This window comes from Melospiza georgiana, chromosome 17 (genome assembly GCF_028018845.1).
Source record: "Melospiza georgiana isolate bMelGeo1 chromosome 17, bMelGeo1.pri, whole genome shotgun sequence".
Classification (NCBI taxonomy): Eukaryota; Metazoa; Chordata; class Aves; order Passeriformes; family Passerellidae; genus Melospiza; species Melospiza georgiana.
The window spans coordinates 15,532,332-15,552,087 of NC_080446.1; the positions used below are offsets into that span (position 1 = coordinate 15,532,332).

The 19,756-nt window shown below is 50.3% G+C and overlaps 1 protein-coding gene across 1 annotated transcript in view; it reads left to right on the forward strand.

Annotated features, from left to right (window-relative positions):
* The window catches only part of LOC131090577 (uncharacterized), a 51,528-nt gene extending 49,257 nt beyond the window's left edge, over positions 1 to 2,271 (forward strand). The window contains exons 18-20 of the mRNA XM_058036027.1: positions 894 to 1,070; positions 1,761 to 1,987; positions 2,097 to 2,271. Coding sequence (XP_057892010.1) covers positions 894 to 1,070; positions 1,761 to 1,987; positions 2,097 to 2,271 — 579 coding nt within the window. The remainder of the gene's footprint in view (positions 1 to 893; positions 1,071 to 1,760; positions 1,988 to 2,096) is intronic.
* Positions 2,272 to 19,756: the final 17,485 nt, after the last annotated feature.

Here is a 19,756-nt window from a genome sequence, read left to right on the forward strand (position 1 = left end):
TTCCCTCCCAGTATATCCCAGTATCCTCCTGTCCATCCCAGTATCCCCCAGTTCCTCCCCAGTACATCCCAGTTCCATCCCAGTCCCTCCCAGTAAAATCCAGCGTCCCTCAGTGCCATCCCAGTTCATCCCAGTGCTCCCAGTTTGAGTCCAGCTCTGATCCCAGTGCTTCCAGTAACTCCCAGTACGATCCCAGTTCCCTCCCAGTATATCCCAGTATCCCTCATTTCCCTCCCGGTCCCTCCCAGTGCTCCCAGTAACTCCCAGTTCCCTCCCAGTCCATCCCAGTTCAATCCCAGTTCATCCCAATGCCCCCAGTTTGAATCCAGTTGAGATCCCAGTATATCCCAGTTCCCTCCCAGTCTGTCCCAGTATCCCCCAGTCCCTCCCAGTGCTCCCAGTTTGACTCCAACTGTGTTCCCAGTAACTCCCAGTTTGATCCCAGTCCCTCCCAGTATAACCCAGTCCCTCCCAGCACCCTCCCAGTTCCACCCCAGTATATCCTAGTATAACCCAGTCCATCCCAGTATCCTGCACTTCCCTCCCAGTTCCCTCCCAGTCCTTCCCAATTCCCCCCAGTTCCATCCCAGTCCCCTCCCAGTATAACCCAGTATCCCCCAGTCCCTCCCAGGACAACCCAGTTCCCTCCCAGTCACTCCCAGTTCATCCCAGTTTGACTCCAGCTCTGATCCCAGTGCTCCCAGTAACTCCCGCTTCCTCCCAGTGCTCCCAGTTTGACTCCAGCTGAGATCCCAGTAACTCCCAGTTTGATCCCAGTGCCCTCCCAGTATAACCCAGTTCTCTCCCAATCCCTCCCAGTATAAACCAGTATCTCCCAATTCCCTACCAGTCCCTCCCAGTTTGATCCCAGTTCCCGACGTCTCTGGCCGCAGGTTGTGGGCGTGGCACGGGCGGGGCCGGGCTCGGCCCTTCCCCCTCTGGATGGGGAGAGGCTGCGGCGCCGGCAGCTGGCACTGGGAGCACTGGGAGCACTGGGAACGGAGCCCCGCCCCCTGGCACAGACCACGCCCCCTCTGCAGGGGCTGGCGCAGGAGATGGGCGTGGCACAGGTGGGGGAGGGGCTAAGGGGGTGGGGCAGGGCTTAAAGAGGGATGGGAGGGGCTTAAATGTGGGAGTGGCCTATACCAGGAGGAGGGGCCTATACCAGGAAGAGGGGCCTAACCCAGAGGGCTTAAATGGGGGAGGGGCTTAAACCAGGGGATTGGGTAAAGTGGGGGAGAGTCTTAAAGTGGGAGGGGCCTAAAGGGTAGGGCAAAGGCTTGAGGGGTGGGACTTAATGAGGGGGAGTGGCTTGAGGGGGAGGAAGGAGATTTAAGAGTGGGGAGGGGCTCAAAGGGGGAGGGTCTAAAACAGATGGCATCTAAAGAGAGGGAGGGGCTTAAAGATGGGGAGGGGCTGAAAGGGTGGGGGAGGGTCTTGAGGGGGGGAGGGGCCTCGAGGAGGGAGGGGTTTAGAGAGCCAAGGGATGGGGGAGGAGCCAAAAGATGGATGAGGGACTTAAATTTAGGAGGAGGGGCTTGGGAGCAGGATTGGGGGAGGAGCTTGAAATGTGGGGTGGGTCTGGAGGGAAAGGGGAGGAGCTTAAAGAGTGGAGGAGGAGCTTGGAGAGAGTGGGAGGGATTTGGGGTGGGGCTTAAATGGGGCTGAAACGGTGGGGGAGGGTGCCGCCAATTGTGGGCGTGTCCTGCGGGGTTTGGGGGGCGTGGCTAAGCCCGCCCCCGCCCCCTTGTGTCCGTCAGGGCTCGCTGCTGTCCCAGGCGGCCATCTTGCGTCAGCAGCTCCGCCAGGGGGCGCTGCGCCTGCGCCGGGGGGCGGGGCCTGCCCTGGAGGCGGAGCCAGAGCAGCTGGCCCCGCCCCCGCTCACCGTGGAGGAGGCCGAGCTGCTGGCCCGGCTGCGATTGGTCAGAGAAGGCTGCGAGCAGCGAATCAGGGTCTGGCCCCGCCTCCAGGAGCTCGTCAGCCAATGGTGATGGAGGGGGCGGGGCCTGGAGGGAGGGGGAGAGGCCTGGAATGGGGGCGTGGCTCCTCCCACCCAGAGCCCCACCCCTTTTTCCTAACCCCGCCCCTCTCCCCAGGTGGGTCCAGCCGGCTCAGTGGGTCCTGGCCACGCCCCCTGGCTGCGCCCCCTTCTCCCATTGGCTGCAGCGCTGGAGAGCTGCCACCCACGCCCTGCAGGCCACGCCCACCCCCGAGGAGGCCCCACCCACCCCCGAGGAGGCCCTGCCCACTGTTGGGAAGGGGGAGGAGTGAGCAGAGGAGGCTCCGCCCATTTGAAGCACTCTGGAGGTTCTGATTGATTGGGAATAAAATGGTGTGGGGAAAGGGGCGTGGCCTGAGTCTGTGCTCATTGGAGGGACCCAAAATGTCCCCAAATGTTCCCAAATCGCCCCAGAATGTCCCAAATGGCCCAAAAGTTGTCCCAAAATGGCCGCAAATGGCCCCAAAATGTCCCTAAATGGCCACAAAGGGTCCCCAGCGGGGTCCTGAGGTATCCCCAAGGTGTCTCCATGATGCTCCATTGAGGTCCCCAAAATGTCCCCAAGATGTCCCCAGAATGCTCTCAGGGTATCCCCACAGTGTCCTTCAGCTGTCCCCAAGGTGTCCCTGGGATGGCCACTGAGATGTCCCCAAAGTGTCCCCAAGAGTTCTTCAGGTGTCCTCAAAGTGTCCCTGAAGTGACCCTGAGATGTCCCCAAGGTGTCCATGGGGTGGCTTTGAGATGTCCCCCCAGAGTGTCCTCAAGGTGTCCCCAAGGTGTCCCTCAGGTGTCCCAAAGTGTTCCCAAAGTGTCCCCAAGGTGTCCCCTGGGAGTCCTAAAGTGCCCCTGCGATGGCCCCTGAGATGTCCCCAAAGTGTCCCCAGCGTCCCTCCCATATCTCCCTCAAATGTCCCCAAAGTGTCCCCAGGGTGTCCCCATGATGGTGACCCTGAAGTGTCCCCAAGGTGTCCCCCAGAGGTCCCCACAGGGCATCCTGAGGTGTCCACCAAGTGTCCCCAGGGGCGTTCTGACAGTGTCCCCCTGGGGTTCTCAGAATGTCCCCAAGGTCTCCTCAAGGTGTCCCCAAAGTGTCCCCAGAGTGGTGGCTCTGAAGTGTCCCCAAAAGTGTCCCCAAGGTGGCCTTAAGGTGTCCCCAAAGTGTCCCCAGGGGCCTCCTGAAGTGTCCCCTTGGTGTCCCCACGACAGCTCCCAAAGTGACCCCAGGGTCTGGGTTTCCCAGAATGTCCCCACAATGTCTCCAAAGTGTCCCTGAAATGACCCCAGGGAGTTCCTGAGGTGTCCCCAAGGTGTCTCAGGGATGTCCCCCGGGTCACCCAAAAGTGTCCCTGAAGTGGCTCCAAAGTGTCCCCAAAGTGCTCTCTGGGTGTCCCCAGGATGTCCCTAAAGTGTCCCTGAAATGACCCCAGAGTGTCCCCAAAGTGTCCCCAAGGTGTTCCTGAACTGGGGGTTCCTAAAATGTCCCCAAAGTGCTCTCAGGGTGTCCTCAAAATGTCCCCAAGGTGTCTCTCAAGTCTCCCCAAAGTGACCCCACAATGTCCCCAAAGGGTCCCCAGGATGTCCCCAAAATGTCCCCAAGGTGTCTCAGGGATGTCCCCAGGGTCACCCCAAGATGTCTCCAAGGTGTCCCCAGGATGTCCCCAAGGTGTCCCCTGGGTCACTCCCCGATGTCCCCAGGGTGCTCTCAGGGTGTCCCCGAGGTGTCCCTGAAATGACCCCAGGAGTTCCTGAGGTGTCCCCAAGGTGGCCCCAGGGTCACCCCAAAGTGTCCCCAAAGTGTCCCTGAGGTGTCCCCACAGTGGCCCCGCCTCATCCACGTCAGGGGACACCAGCAGGGCGTGCCCCGGTGCTCCCAGTGCATCCTAGTTCAAACCAGTGCATCCCAGTGCTCCCAGTTCAATCCCTGTCCATCCCAGTGCTCCCAGTTCAATCCCTGTCCATCCCAGTGCATCCCAGTTCAATCCCAGTGCATCCCAGTTCAATCCCTGTCCATCCCAGTGCATCCCAGTTCAAACCCTGTCCATCCCAGTGCTCCCAGTTCAATCCCAGTTCCATTGCAGTCCATCCCACTGCATCCCAGTTCATGCCAGTGCTCCCAGTACATCCCAGTCGGTCCCAGTTAATCCCAGTCCATCCCAGTGACTCCCCCCAGTCCCTCCCAGTATATCCCAGTACAAAGCCGCTCAGTCCCAGTCCCTCCCAGTACAGAGCTGAGGAAAGTGAAGGGAGACGAGCACACATCCTGATTGGTGAGCATCGATCTCCGATTTATTGATCCAGCTTACACACTTTTATAGTAGTGGTAAGTAAGCTCATACATATTGCAAAACCTGAGCTCATCATTGGTTACAGATTACACACCAACACCTCCTTTGTTGTCAATACCTGTGGTTTGTTATTTGAAATAAACAGGGCCAGGAGACTTCTTCTCCTTTTTAATGCCTTTATTAAAAGTGATCATCTCAGGATTGAGCGGCTCGACGGGTCTGCAGTCTCCCATCGTCTCCCAGGGCGACCCAGAGGAGGAGGATATGCACAGCTCTGTCCACAAGGGGCAGGGCTGGGGGAATCCGGTCTTCGTGGGAGCCTTTAGGGCGTGGTGTCCCCGTCAGATGTTAATTCGGTCCGAGTCTCGCTCCCTCCCAGACCTGGCCCGGGGGATCTCCAAGACAGGGTGAGGAACGATGAAGGTTTCCAGCATCTCTTGCAGGCCCAGCACTCCGCTCCTCACATCCAGACATCACTCCAGTCTCTCAACTCTTATTTGGCTCGTTGTTTTTGGGGTTTCTCCGTGGGTTTGGAATCGGGGGGGTCCCACAAAGCATTCTGGTCTTGAGAGTCACTTTGCATAACGCCTCCCCTCCAGGTCTCTTCTCCTCACTGTTCGGGGAGGTCCCCACCCGTTACTGTCTCAGGAGAAGGGCCATTAACTTGCCCCAGCCAGGGCTTTTACTAATACAAAAACAACCATTAACGACAACGACCCGTAATTACCATAACACAGGCAGCAGCCCAGCAGTAGTGGTAACTTTTTCTCACAAAAAAAATATTAACCGAATTTTTGTTCATAACATTATTGAGACCAAGACTTGTTTTTCTCATCCTGTTGTTGACTTGTTTATCATTCTCAAGGCCTCCATGTTTGTCACCATGCTTTCTCATCACTACTCAAGGACAAGGTGTTTACTGTTGTTAAGGAACAAGTCTGAGAACTTGCTGCTTACAGCTGCCTTTTACTTTTCAACCAGCTGTATGTGCTCATGGCCTTTTTTCCTTCAAGCCATGTCTGAACAAAATCCTCCAACAAATTCCCCGTTTTCTTTTTTGCACAAGGAGGTTAGTCTGCCAGTTTTTTTCTATCATTCTACTAACCATATCTTGAATACAATTAAAAATACAAGGTAAAATAAGCAAAAGCATTTAAAAGCACACTTAGTATCTCTATAAGGTTCCCCAGCCACGGTCCAAGCAATGGCTTTCACCCCAAAGGGTTAAAACCACCCCCAACTGAGCCATAATGTCCTGCCTTATCAGGCATTGCACGGTAGGTGGTAATTGGACTACTGAAGAAGAAAGCTGTTAGCTGTTTTGCATTCATGAGAACCCGGAGAGGAGGTGAACGGCTAGGGCTAATAATGCTGGAATCTGCTCTAGTATCCAGCAAGCCTGAAAATGATCCTTTCTGTCCTTGAAATTCCACTTCCACCCCTTCTTGGGTCTCTCAGAAAGGTTCAAAGTCAGTAAGGTAAGTCCTCCGGTGGATTCAAAACCATCTTCCCCCCTCTCTTGTCCTTTCATAGTCTGTAATCCCTTAGTCATTTGGCTCAAGTGGCACCAACTAAGCAATTCTCAGTCCTTTGTTAATTTGGAGTGGTGGGAAAGGGGTATGCACTACAACCATATAGTCCACACCAATGACACCAAGCAAAACAAATAATCCCAACGCAGATGATCTTCCAAACAGCAAAGCACCCAGCTTGACCCTGCATAACATAGGTCCGTGAATCCCTGTCAGGATTTTCCGTGGGTGCGGGGTCATCAGCGTAACTCCTACGGTGGCTGCCAGTTCCAAGGCGAGGCTTCCTGTGGTGGCGGGTTGGAGACAGGAGAGGGTGCTGATGCTGCAGCGACAACTTGAGCCGGTGCATGGCCACTGCAGTTCGTGCTTCCTGGTCTCTTCTTGCAGGCACTCATATTGTGGGTGTGGGAATGGCATTTTTGGCCCCAATTAGCCGTCAGAGGAAGTGCTGCTGATATTTGAAGTGGTGCAAGAGCAGCTAACACCTGATTTTGAGAGGTCTTTGCCTGTTCTTGTAAGCTTAGCCCTAATTGTTTGATTGCATCTACTACAAAGGCTTCTGCTCCTGTTGGCACCAAAGCCATTGTCTCTAATGCCTCCTCTATAGTCCAATTGGCACCCAGAGTATTAAGCACTCTCTTAGTAGCAGAATTACAATTTTGGAGAGCACACTCCTTGAGTAATGCCTCCCTAAGATATTCTGGCACCCCAGCCCTTTCAATTGCAGCAGCAGCCTTATCAATAAATGACCCAAATGACTCTTCTGCCCCTTGCTTAATTCCCATATACATGGGTATCCCTCCTGGCTCTTTTACCCTCTCTATAGTAAGCCTGACCAATCTCACAGCCTCCCGGCATTTCTCTTGCCCCAATAAAGCTTGTGCCTCAGTACGAGGAAAAGGTCCCAGGCCCATAAGCTCATTAACAGTTATGCCATGGAAAGGGTCCCCCGGCTGCCTCTGGACCGCCACACACTCGTTCACAAGCCCTTGCCAATGAGCATTGAATAACAACTGCTGATGTTGAGTAAAAATCAATTTAGCTATCCCACGACAATCATTCACCAGAAGGAGGCTAGTATCAAAAATATAATCTAATATCTGTTTGGCTGGCTCACTTTTCACTCCAAACTGACTAACAGTAGACCTCAGTTGAGACAGCAATTTCCCATCAAGGGCTGTTATAGTAGCCTTCATGCCGCCTCCCTCCTACGGATGGAATACAACAGGACAAGCCAGCTCAGTAGCAGCCCTGATAACTTCCTTATCCCCCTTTTTCATAGCGTCTCTGGAGAGGTTAGCCCAAGCCAACCTCCGCTCCCTTGCAATAGCCCCCGCTAGGTTGTTTTCCGCCCCAGGGATCGGCTCATTGATTTTTGGGAGATTATTGGGATTAACTTGGCCATAGTTCGTGTTGTTCAGGGGGTGTGGAAGCCTCACAAGCGCTCTGTGTAGCCTGCCTTGAAGCAGAAGAGGGCGGCGAAGCAGGTAGTAAGACCATCCTCATTGCAGGGGCTAATGGTAATCCCCTGTCCTGATCATATCTCCTGTCCTGATCGTAATCTTTATTACGCCCATGAGCGGCGTTAGCCTGCTGGGCGGCCTTTTTCTCAGCCTGAAACTTTAACATCTCATTGTGAACCACCCTCCATAATTTACCTAACTTCTTGGCAGTTTTATCACCCTCTAAAGTAGCCTCCCACAATAAATCACCAAATTTATGCCAGTCCATTAACTCGTGAACCGTATGGGGGTTAATAAAAACTCCCCTATCGTAGCTGTAAGTCAAAAGCCCTGGTAAATCCTTTTGCAAATCTATCTCCTTAACCTGCCTTTTTTGTAAAAAAAAATAAATCATATGCTGCTTGCCTTTCCATACCAAAATCGTCAGTGCTGATTGCAGCTCTTCAAGGTCCATGCAGCACGTATCAGCCAGGCTCGTCTATACAACACCCAGAGCATGGCGCATCTCAGCCTCTTTTTTATCTGCTTTTTTCTCTCTCTGCACTTATCTGCCGTCCCGGCTGCTTCGGAACCTGAGCCGTGTCTTCACCCCTCCGTGGTGCGTCGTAAAATCATGATCGGGTGTCACCATTTGAGGAAGCGAAGGGAGTCGACCTCATCCTTATTGATCAGCATCGAACTCCGATTTATTGATCCAGCTTACACACTTTTATAGTAGTGTTAATTAAGTTCATACATATTGCAATACCCGAGCTCATTATTGGCTACAGATTACACACCAACCCCTCCTTTTGTTGTCAATACCTGTGGTTTCTTGTTGAGACTAACATTTGTTTTTCTCATCCTGTTTTTGACTTATTTATCATTCTCAAGGCCTCCATGTTTGTCACCATGCTTCCTCATCACTACTCAAGGACAAGGTGTTTACTGTTGTTAAGGAACAAGCCTGAGAACTTGCTGCTTACAGGAACAAGCCTGAGAACTTGCTGCTTACAGCTGCCTTTTGCCTTTCAACCAGCTGTATATGTTCATAGCCTTTTTTCCTTCAAGCCATGTCTGAACAAAATCCTCCAACATGTACATTTCCATCCACCTTCCCACAGGGTGTATTCTGCAGGTGACAGCAACATGGTCATAATACATTTTAAATCTTAGGATTTAAAGATCTTAAGACGTGCCGTAAACATGGCCCTCATTAGGCCATTAAAAAAAGGTAAGTCCTTCCTATGGTCTTTAGCTGCCCTACACATATCCTTGATTTTCTTGTAAACTGATGGCTGATAGCTGGGATTCTGCCCCCTTCTTTCATATGGGCGCAACGAGGAGTTTCGAGACTATTTGCCAGTCTTCTTCCTTAACTGGAGGCATGGCCTGGAGTGGAGAGGATGATTGACAGTGGGGGCATGACCCGCCATTATGGGGTTGGAGTCTGGAGGTTTGTTCAGAGCGGAAGAGAAGGTTGTGGTAGCAAGAAGTGGGGGAGCCAAGATGGAGGGAGGATTGTCTAGCTCCCAAGCCACATTAGGGCTCCTTCCATCCTGAGTCTCCAGGGCATGTTGCTCCAAGACCGCATGACTATTGCCATCTTGTACCATTGTGGAAGATCTGAGAAAGGCAGGTTTGAGGGCAGGTCCCAAGTTAGGAGTGACCAACAGATTGAGTTTTCAACACACTTCTTGCTGGTGAAGGGTCTCAAGGATGGTGCGGAAGATGGGGAGCATGCAGGGTGCAACGGGGTCCCTTTCGATCGAAAGGTTGTACAATGTTAATCCCACTGAGTCCCAAAATTCGGTGGTATTGATTTTGTCAGCTGAGGAATCTGGAAAATTTTTAATGATCCACCTCATGATTGATTTTAATTCATTCTTTGAAAATATTATGCAATGATGAGTGAGAATTAAAGCATCCATATATGCTCCTTTCTACTTTGGACATCTGGCTGCCCATTTTTCTCTTTCTCTGCCTTATGGGGAAGAGCCACCAGAACACCCCAAATCAATTCTGGGACATGGGTGCATATTGTAAATACACAGTGGCAAAATGGGCATTAAATGTCTTGCATTTCCCCAAACCCACCTGTAATCCTATGCAGGTGAAACCATTGTTGTCCCTGCAGATCCTGGGCAAGGTCCCTCGAAGCAACAATGAATCCGCTGGGCCTGGCACAATCCAAAATCCTGGGAGCACTGGCCTATCCATCAGCTAACCCCAGCTGACACAGGGAGCCCTAGGTGTCATGGTCCCTGTTTGGGCACCAAAAGTCACAGTGATGGTGGCTGTGACAAACTTCTCTGGTTCTCCTGACTTCAGGGTGAGGGTGGCAAAAATGAAAAGGAGCAGGATCAATGGTGTTGTTTAAAGGGAACTTTAATAACAGAGTGAAAAACAATAAGCATGGAGAAGTCCATCACAGTATGAGGGGCAGGATCCTAAAACCTGAGACAAAGGGGAAGCAACAACATAGACACTTGGGGCTAGAAAACTAGAACAATAAGAAACAAGTAACCAATAAACCAAAAGGGGAGAAGAACTTGGACAACTTAGCATAACAACACGAAAGGCTTATGGGGGAACTCTCAAGCTCACCCTAAGTTAAATGAATGATTCCTATGACTTAAAACTCACACCCAGTTCTTCTGGGGTAAAATCTGGCTGACTCTGAGTTACAGCTGGGCTAACTCTCACATTGCTGATTTGCACTGGGCCCCTGGGACCATGTGGTGCAACAGAGCCACAATGATATCCTTGCTTCCATGAGGCCCCACAGTGTCACACTGGTCCCTTGGATCCATGGTGCTCCGCACTGTCACAATGGCCCCTTCATTTCACAAGGCTCCCAATGTCACATTGGTCTCCATAGGAAGGAAACTATGGAGGCCCCATGTTTCAGGAGCTGATGAACAGCAACCACCAGAGGCCAAGGCAAGCCTGACCTGTCTGTCCTGGCAGGTTTGCTTGGAGCAACCCTTGGATATTTGAAATTATGAAAGTGGAGTCTTAATTTCAGACATTTGTGCCTGGAGAAGAGGGTTATTTTTCTTCCATAAAAATAAAAGCAGAGAGCCCTTTCCAGTGTTTGGAAAACAGGTGAGTGCTGCCCCTCAGGAGTCAAAGACCAGCCAGACTTGTCTGTCCTGGCAGCTTTTTTCTGGCAGTGATCCTTCGATACACAGAAATTTGGAGGTGGAATGGTAATTTTGGCCAAGGATACCTGGAAAAGATGGACAGTTCTTTTCCATACAAAGGAAAGCCCAGAGCCCTGGTGTTTCAGGGGCAGATGGGAGTGGCCTTCTACATTCCAAGGTCAACCAGACTTGCCAGATGACCCCCAGAAGGCCAAGGCAGCCACACCTATTTCATGTTCCCTTCCTTCCACAGGGCCCTGCAGTGCCACAATGGTTCTCTTGCTTCCATGATGTCCTCAGGTGTCATAATGGCCCCTTGTTTAGACAAGTCCTTAAGGATCTTAGTGGTCTCCATGGTTCCACAAGGCTTCAAAGCGTCATAATGGTCTATTGGTTCCATCAACCCTCTCTGTGTCATCATGGCCCCTTGGTTCCATTGGGGCCCAGTAATGTAACAATGATCCCCTTGTTTCTGCAACTTTCCAGAGTGTCACAATGGCCCCTTCCTTCCATGAGACCCTGCAGGGTCACAGTGGCTCCTTGTTTCTGTGGGGCGCCACAGTGTCACAATACTCTCTGTGATTCCATGGGGCCTTGCAATGTCACAGTGCTCTCCACGGTTCCACGGTGCACTGCAGGATCACAATGGCCCTTTTGGCTCTACAAGGCCCTGAAATGCAGCAACGGCCTCTTGGTTCAACAAAGCCCTGCTGCTTCACACTGGCCCCTTGGGACCGTGTGGTCCAACAGAGCCACAAAGATGTCCTTGGGTCTATGAGGCCCCACAGTGCCACAGTGGCCCTATGGATCCTTGGTACCCACAATGTCACAATGACCCCCTTGGTTCCACAAGTTCCTACAGTGTAATAGGTTCCACAAGGGCCTGCAGTGTCACCATGGCCCATTGGTTCCACAATGCTCTGCGGTTTCACAAGGGCCTCCATAGGAAGGAAACAAGCGAGCCCCAGTGGTGCAGGGGCAGATGGGAGGCAGTCTCCAGAGGCCATGTCTAGCTAGGTTTGACTGTAATCGCAGATTTTATGTGGGAGTAACCCTTGGATAGAGGCACATTTAGAGGTAGAATCCTCATTTCAGCCATGTGAGCCTAGACAAGAAAGATAGTTCTTTCCCACAGGAAGAAAAGCACAGAGTTCCAGTCCTTCATGGTCAGATGGGAAGTGGCTGTTGACATACCAAATTCAGTGGGACCTGTCCGACAGCCCCCAGCAGGCAAACCAGGCAGACCTGTTCCATGTTCCCCTGATTTCATGGAGTCCCATACTGTCACAATGATCTCCTTGATTCCATGGGGTCTTGCAACGTCATAATGGCTTCTTGGTTTCATGAGGCCCAACAAAATCACAGTGGTCCCTTGGCTCCATGTGGCCCTGCTGTGCCACAATGGCTCCTTGTTTCTATGGGCCCCACTTTTGATCATTGACCCTTGCTTCTATAGGGCCCATGATTTGCACAATGGTCTCCTTGATTCCATGATTCCTGGATTCCACAGTCTCACCATTGTTTACTTGGATCTCCATTGTCAGAAATGACCCATGGTTCCATGATGTTCCACAGTGTCACTGCGGTCGCTGTCAGAGGCTGGATGATATCGTTGTCCCGAGACACCTTGGGATGCTTGGAATGCCTGTGTGGGGCCAGGGCGGGTCAGACCTTGGTTTGTGGTGGGACAGAGTCCTGCCCCCAGACCTGGTCTTGGAGAGTTATCAATCACAGAGCAGGGGTGGTGCTAACATAGCTCTGATTGCCCAGCTGTCAAGAAATCACAACCCAGGCAGTACTATCCCAGCTCTGATGGGCCCAGCTGTCGACAGAGTAGCAGCTGGTGCTACCCTGGGTCTGATTGGACAAGCAACAGGCAGTCCCACACCAGGGGCAGCCCATGAAGGCCCAGGTGGTTAAAAGTCAGAGCATGAGGCCAGCCCATGGTCTGCATCCTGCCATCTTCTGGAGTTCCTCTGTTAGCGATGCTGGAACCCGAGCAGTTGGTACCCCTGAGTGTATCTTTCTATGGATCATCTGTCTTTCTGTTGTTCTCTATTTCTTCTCTTTCTAATCCTATTTACCTGGAACATTTCTGGGTAACTTTAAAGATTTTAAGTTAAAGGATTTTAGGTTAAATGTGTGGGAATCCAGGGTACAGGGTATATTTCTCTGTCTGCTCTGAAGGATCCTGGCCCCCAAAGAAACACTGCCTTTCACCTTCACCCATGGAGAGGACTCTCAAGACTTTGAGAGAGATTAGAATTTAACAAAGTGTGAAATAGATTAGAGGTTAGTATAGTGTGTCTCTTGGGTGAGAAATTTAGGTTTTGGGATTTTTAGTATGTTGTAGATAGGAAGCAAGAGGGAGGAATTGGGGTGTAGTCCCTGTCTTCTTCATCTACTCCATTTTCTACACTGTTGGTAGCAGAGGGTGATTGGTCAAGGAAAGCACAGTGCAGATGTTATGTGGACAGTCAAGGGATGAATTATTGGTCGATAAGTAGAAATAACGTAGGTTTTAAGAGTTAATTGGATGAGAAAATGTTAAAAGAGCTTGAAACTGTACATTTTGGGGCCATTTTGAGGTGTCTGTCCAGCGTGCTAAGCCTGGTATGCACACTATCCAAACTTTAGATAAGATAACAATAAACAAGAATCTGAAGAACAAAAAAGTCCTGTGCTTCTCCTTTTACCTGGCACGGAACTGCTAGTGGAGGATTTCCCCCATCCAGGGAGCCCCCAGAAGGGCGCAACATATACCAAACATCAATAACTGAAGTTATCGGAGTGGATTTTTGAGGAAACACTTGGCTGACTATGTTTGTTATAAGTTAGCTTTTTTCCATAAAATTGTTTACTGAAGGGTGTTGTCTTAATTGCCAATCATGTGAAATGTGTTGACTAAATGAAAAATGAGGTCCACCCACAGAAAAGCAAGGTATAACAATAGGATTAAAAAAATGGGTGGCTTTCAGACCTTAGCCTTCTGATCTGAGTCTGTGTCATCTCTTATTCAACAATGATGTTTGGGCATCTGTGGGGGCTATTGGGGATCCTTTCTGCACCTCGAGACCCAACAGGACCTTCTTTAATAAATTTTGCCTGAAGCTCCCACTGTGTCCATGACAGGAAGCCCTGTGAGTGTCTGGGACATCCCAGCTCTTTGGCAGCCTGGGGACTCCTGGGATGTGGAGCCTCCGTGAGTGCCTGTGACAGATCAGTGCCTTTGCAGCCTAAGGTCCCCTGGGATGACACCATAGCTGTGACTGCTTCTGACCACAGGGCTCTTTACCATCCCCAGAAAGCCCTGGGAGGTGTCCATGGAGCCCCTGTCTGTGCCTGTGAAATTCCAGCTCTGGAACAGCCTGAAGAATCTTGGAAAGTCCCCATGGAACCCCTCTGAGGGCCTGTGAAAAATCTGATCCTTAGCAGGCAACCATCACCAGCCCCCTGTTACTATGGTCCATTTCCATGGCAACCATCACCAGCTCCTGCTCAGTCCCTGTGCAGCTCAATGGATACCCCATGTCAGGGGTGGTTGCCATGGCAACCATTGGCAGACCCATCCCCAGGCTCATGGGATCCCAGAACCACAGAATTGGCTGTGCTGCGAGCAACTCATAAGGATCCTCCAGTCCAACTGCTGGCCCTGCACAGGACACCCCAACAATGCCAGCCTGGGCCTGGCAGCACTGTCCAAACACTGCTGGAACTCAGAGAGCCCTGGAGCTGGGACCCTTCCCTGGGGAGCCTGGGCAGGGCCCCAGCAGCCTCTGGGCAAAATCCTTTTCCTGACATCCAACCTGAGCCTGCCCCGACTCAGCTGCAGCCATTCCCTCCACTCCTGTCCCTGGGCACCAGATGGAAGAGGTTCCCACAGCCCCAGCCAGGAACCCGCTCCCAAGGCTGTTGCCATGGCCACCAGGGCTGGGACCAGCTGGGATGCTCGGTTTCCATGGGCCAGGGTTCAGGAATGGGATTCCCCAATTTCCTCCTCCCGCTTAAACTGCGCTGCCCTCACTGCCCTCCCACCTCCCATGGAAAGCACAAAAGGCAAAGATCCCAGGCTGGGATAAGAACAATTTATTGGGAACAGCAATGAGATCAGGAACAAACAAGAACAGAAACAATATTGATAATAGAAGGGATAAATAAAACTGTTTACAGGAAAAACTAAAACACAACTCACTGGGTCTGGCCACAATTTCCACTTCCTGGAAAGGACAACCTTCTCCTCAGGGAGACAGAGAGAGAGAGAGAGAGTCCCTTTCCTGCCCCTGGCAGTGACCTGAGGTGGGAATGAATGTAATCACACGTCCATGGCCAGACCCTCATGTTTTTCAATGCCACATGTCATTGGGAGGGGCAGGAAAAGGGACAGCTATCTTCCCAGCATGGATCACAGGGAAAATGGATCCCCAGGGCTCTTCCTGACGTGGGACCTCCAATGGCGAAAGAAGCTGGGGCTGGGCATGAAGCTCTTCCTGCAGTTGGGGCACTCGCAGAACTTCCCTTACTGCTGACTCCACTGGTGTCTGGTCAAGTCCAAGCTCATGGAGAAGCTCTTCCCATGATGTGGAGAACTCGTAGGGCCTCTCCCTAGTGTGGATATGCCAGTGGGTGATGACGGTGGCTTTTTTCTTGAAGCCCTTCCAGCAATCAGGGCAGCAGAAGGGCCTCTCCTGGGTGTGACTCTGCTCATGCAGGCGGAGATTTGTGCTGGTCTGGAACCTCTTCCCACGGGTGGGGCACTCACAGGGCTTTTCCCCGGTGTGGATGCATTGGTGGATGATGAGGTGGGAGTTGCACTCAAAGCCCTTCCCATACTCAGGGCAGCAGAAGGGCCTCTCCTCGGTGTGAATCTGCTGGTGGCAGGGGTAATTTGAGCTGGTCTGAAACCTCTTCTGACACTTGGGACACTCGTAGGGCCTCTCCCCAATGTCGATGTGTTGGTGGGTGATGAGCTGGGAGCTAAAGCTGAAGCCCTTCCCACACTCCCCACACTTGTAGCACCATTCCCCATTGTGTATCATCTGGTGGCTGATCAGGGTGGTGCTCCGTCTTAGCTCTTCCCACACTCCAAGCACTTGTAGGGCTTCAACTCATCATGAAGCTGCTCATGCACCACCTGTTCCGTACTCTGGCTGAAGCTCTGTCAACTTTCCTGGCTCAGAGTGGGTCTTTCTTCCTCAGAGCAATCTGGGCTGGGTTTAGAGCCAGCCCTCCTCCTGTGGGATCTCTGGGACCTTTCCTCCCCATTGGATTCCTGTGCACTAGGGTTGCTCAAAACGGCCTCTTCCACGGCATTCTGCCATGGAGATTTTTCCTCCCTTGTCTCCATCGTTAGCTTCTTTTCTGGGGAAGGAAGGACAAGGACATGATGGGATTTGCCTCCATGCCAGAGGGAAGAGGAAGGAGATCCCCCCAGTGCATCTCCGGCAGGACAACGTTGCCAGCAGGGCTGTCCTGCAGCCAAAGGCCATGCTGGGCTAGGAGGTGGAGCAGGAGAGAAAGGAAAAGGGGCATTGACTTCCTCCTCACCTGCTCGGGTATCCCAGGGCTCCTTTCTCTGCGTCATAGCCTCCTCCTCCATCCAATCAAGATTTGGGAATGGGAAATACTGGTTTGGGAAGCAGACAAGTGGTGAGTACATTGTCTTTTGTACTGGTTTGAAGGCAAACCTGGGGGAGAGTCTAAACCAGAATTACAATTTAAAAAGAAAATGAAGATCAAGGCAATGATACAGAAACGCTGCCTTAAACGGCAGAGTCAGGATATAACCTGACACCCTGCTGGTCAGGGTGCTGGCAGCAGTCACATTAAATGGTGGCTGCAGTCATTTTGGAGTGATGAACATGATTCTGTCAGAGCAGTGATCCTGTAGAAGGGTCTGGTCTTCCTCTGGAGGTCCAGTGGTGGTTCTGGAGCTCTTGTCCTCTGGGAATCCAGTAGGCAAGGTGCTCCTGGTGTTGAAAGCCTCAGCTTATATCCAGGCAGGAATGCTTGGTTCCTCCCCTTGGGCGGGACATCCCACAATGGGATGATGGAATTTTATCAGTCCTGCAGTGACACTCAATGGCCCATTCACAGAAGATATCTCCCCTGGAGGGCGTTATTGTTGGAAAAGAAATGAAATTTAGCAAAATATTTAATTATAGTGAGTTGTGTGTGAACTGGTTTCTTAAAAAGTAGTTTTGTAGCCGTTGAAAGTGTGTGTTGGGTTTTGTGTGTTACCTAGCAGGTAGTCTTAGGGATTTAATAAATAATTAAACTAGTGCAGGAAAGTAAGAATGCTAACCTGTCTGGAGGCAGCATACAATGCTCTTAGAATAAGATAAGCAGAGGATTAATGATCTTGTTTGTGAACCAAGGAGTGTATCACAAGGGGTCTGTGACCAGGCAAGGGGAATGGAGGACTGTTTCTTGGAGGCTAGGCAAGGGGAACGGGAAACTGTTTATTGGAGACTTTGTTGTGAATCTCATGTATAAGAGGGAAGCACCCATACGTGAATTTGGGGGCTCGGACTTTGGGACGTGAGTCCCCCAGTTCCCCTGGCCCTTAATAAAGCACCCACAAAACTTATCCAAGTTTTGTGTCATTTATCAATCAGGCAACAGTTTTCTGGCGACCGCGGCAGGACTCCGAGGGCTGCTGGGGCGGTTCGCGTCCCAATCCACTCCAAGCCGGCACCGAGCACTTCTCGGGGAGTCATCGGTCGTGCCCGACCCCCCGCGCCAGTCGGACAAACTGCATTAAGGTAAGCCCGAAGGTGCTTTATATTGGAAAAAAAGGTGATAATTGGATTTGGATTTAGTGGTTGGTAAAAAAAACCTAGGCTCCGGCCATAAGACGTCTAAGGACGCAGGACCAGAACTCGCCTCCTGTTTTAGGGAAGGACGGCGAGAAGGTATATTGGTTTAAGGTATATTGGTTTATTGGGATTAATAGTGGAATTAAAGGTTGTAATATGATGTCTTTTAAAACTTTTAAAACCTTAGTGCAAGCCAATGGTAAAATACCTGGAAATACACCATTAGGTTGTATATTGAAACGGTGGAAAAGTGAGGGGTATTATCAAGAATTGGATAAAAGCAAAATGATAGATTATTGTAATCATTGGTGGCCTGAATATGAGACTGGGGAAGCGAGATGGCCGGTGAATGGTACACTGGAATTGGAGATAATAGAATCTTTGATGCAATTTTTAAGAAAGAATGAGAAATGGGATGAAATACCATATTTGGATTTGTTTTTCGTTTTATATCGGAAAGAGGAATGGCAAAAGGAATGCGGTATTTTTGTTTTAGAAGTGAATGATGAAAGGGAGTGTGTGGGATGTAAAGAAAGAAAGGAGCGTAATTTGTATCCTTCAATCGAGGAAGATTTGTCTTATTGTATAGCACCTCCAAGGGTTCCAGTTGCTCCTAATGTGCCCCCTGCTCCCCCTGCAGATATAGCTATAAAAACGGGATCTAGTGAGAGTGATAGTGATGATGGTGATGGTGAAAAGAATGAGAGTGTTAAAAGAACTCCGTTAGCAGGGTGGACTCGCAAGGGAAGGAAGAGGCAGAAGGGGCCACAGTTAATTGCGCCGTTGAGGGAAGCTGTGGGACCACAGGGAGAAAGGATACTTATAAAGGTGCCTTTCTCCCCCGGAGATTTGGTAATATGGAAGCAATCAGCGGGGAGTTATCGGGAGGATCCTGAAAGGGTGGCAAGGGTGGTTAAAATGGTAATAAAGACTCAGAATCCGAACTAGAATGATTTACAGGTATTATTAGATACTATAATAGATTCCACGGAAAAGGAAATGGTTATTAGCGCCACTAGAGAAAAGGCTCGTGAGGAAATTCGGTTGAGACAACTAAATGAGACAGTTGATGAATTGGTACCAAGTGAGGAACCTAAGTGAGACCCAAACTCTATGGGAGGAATAAGGGCTGTAAAACGATATCAGGAATTGTTGGTGGAAGGAATTAAGATAGGAATACCTAAGACTATGAACTGGTCTAAGTTGTATTCGGTCAAGCAGGACAAGAATGAGTCTCTGTCTGCCTTTTTAGAACGATTAAAAGACATGGCTCGGAAGTTTACTAATTTAGATGTAGAGGATCAATCAAGAAAACTTCAATTGGCATTGTTGTTTATGGGGCAATCACAAGAAGATATTAAGAAAAAGTTACAAAAGCTGGAAGGAGAAGATACTAGAAGTTTAGATAAAATGCTAGAGGTAGCGTAGAAGGTATACAACAACAGAGAAAAAGAAACTGCAAAAAGACAACAAGCTAGTATTCTGGCTGTAATGCAACAGACAGGGGCAGGAGGAAGACCCATTAGGGGTCGAGGTCGGGGAGGAACTAATCGCGGACAGAGGGGGTTGCCAAGAGGTCGGGGAGGATTTGGGTTTGCACCTAACATGGGGAGGTTGGATCCAAACCAGTGTGCCTTTTGCCGACAATTGGGACACTGGAAAAATGAATGCCCGGTTAGAGGAGGTATGGGCATGGGAAACATGGGATTAAGGATAGCCCCAATGGGAAATGCCCCTGTGAGAAGATTCACGAGAAGACCAGCAGAAGTCGCTCAAGCACTAGTTTTGGGAAACTATCAGAATCAAAGCTGACTAGAAAAGGATTTAAGGGTAGTTTTAGAAATAGATGGAAAAGATCAAGAATTTATGGTAGACACTGGAGCTACGTATTCTGTACTCAATAGACGATTGGGACCTTTGTGTGACACAACGGTACAGGTGGTGGGGGCAACAGAGAAGCTAGAAGAACAACCATTTTTACAACCTTTAAATCTTAGGTTTGGGGGGAAGGAATTAGATCACCAATTTTTGTATATGCCAAACTGCCCCACACCCCTTCTTGGCAGAGACCTGTTGTCCCAACTTAATGTGAAAATAATATTTGAAGGGAGAAGGGTGAAATTGGAAATACCTGAAGAACAAATAGCAGGCATTTTTGTGATCAAAGAAGTGGATGCCTCTCCTATTCCAGAAGAAATTGAGCAGGCTGTAGTACCCTGGGTATGGGAGTCAGGGGTCCCCGGAAAATCTAAAGCTGCGCAGGCAGTAAAGGTGGAACTAAAGGAAGGGGCCCGACCAGTGAGGATAAAGCAATACCCCTTGAAGCTTGAGGCAAGGAGGGGAGTAGCCCCGTTAATTAAACAATTTTTGGTGCAAGGAATGTTACAGGAATGTGAATTGGAGTATAATACTCCAATTTTTCCAGTAAAGAAACCTAATGGTAAGTACCGTTTGGTACAGAACTTAAGGGCTATTAATGAAATAGTGAAAGACATACATCCAGTTGTTGCTAATCCTTACACCTTGTTAACATCTGT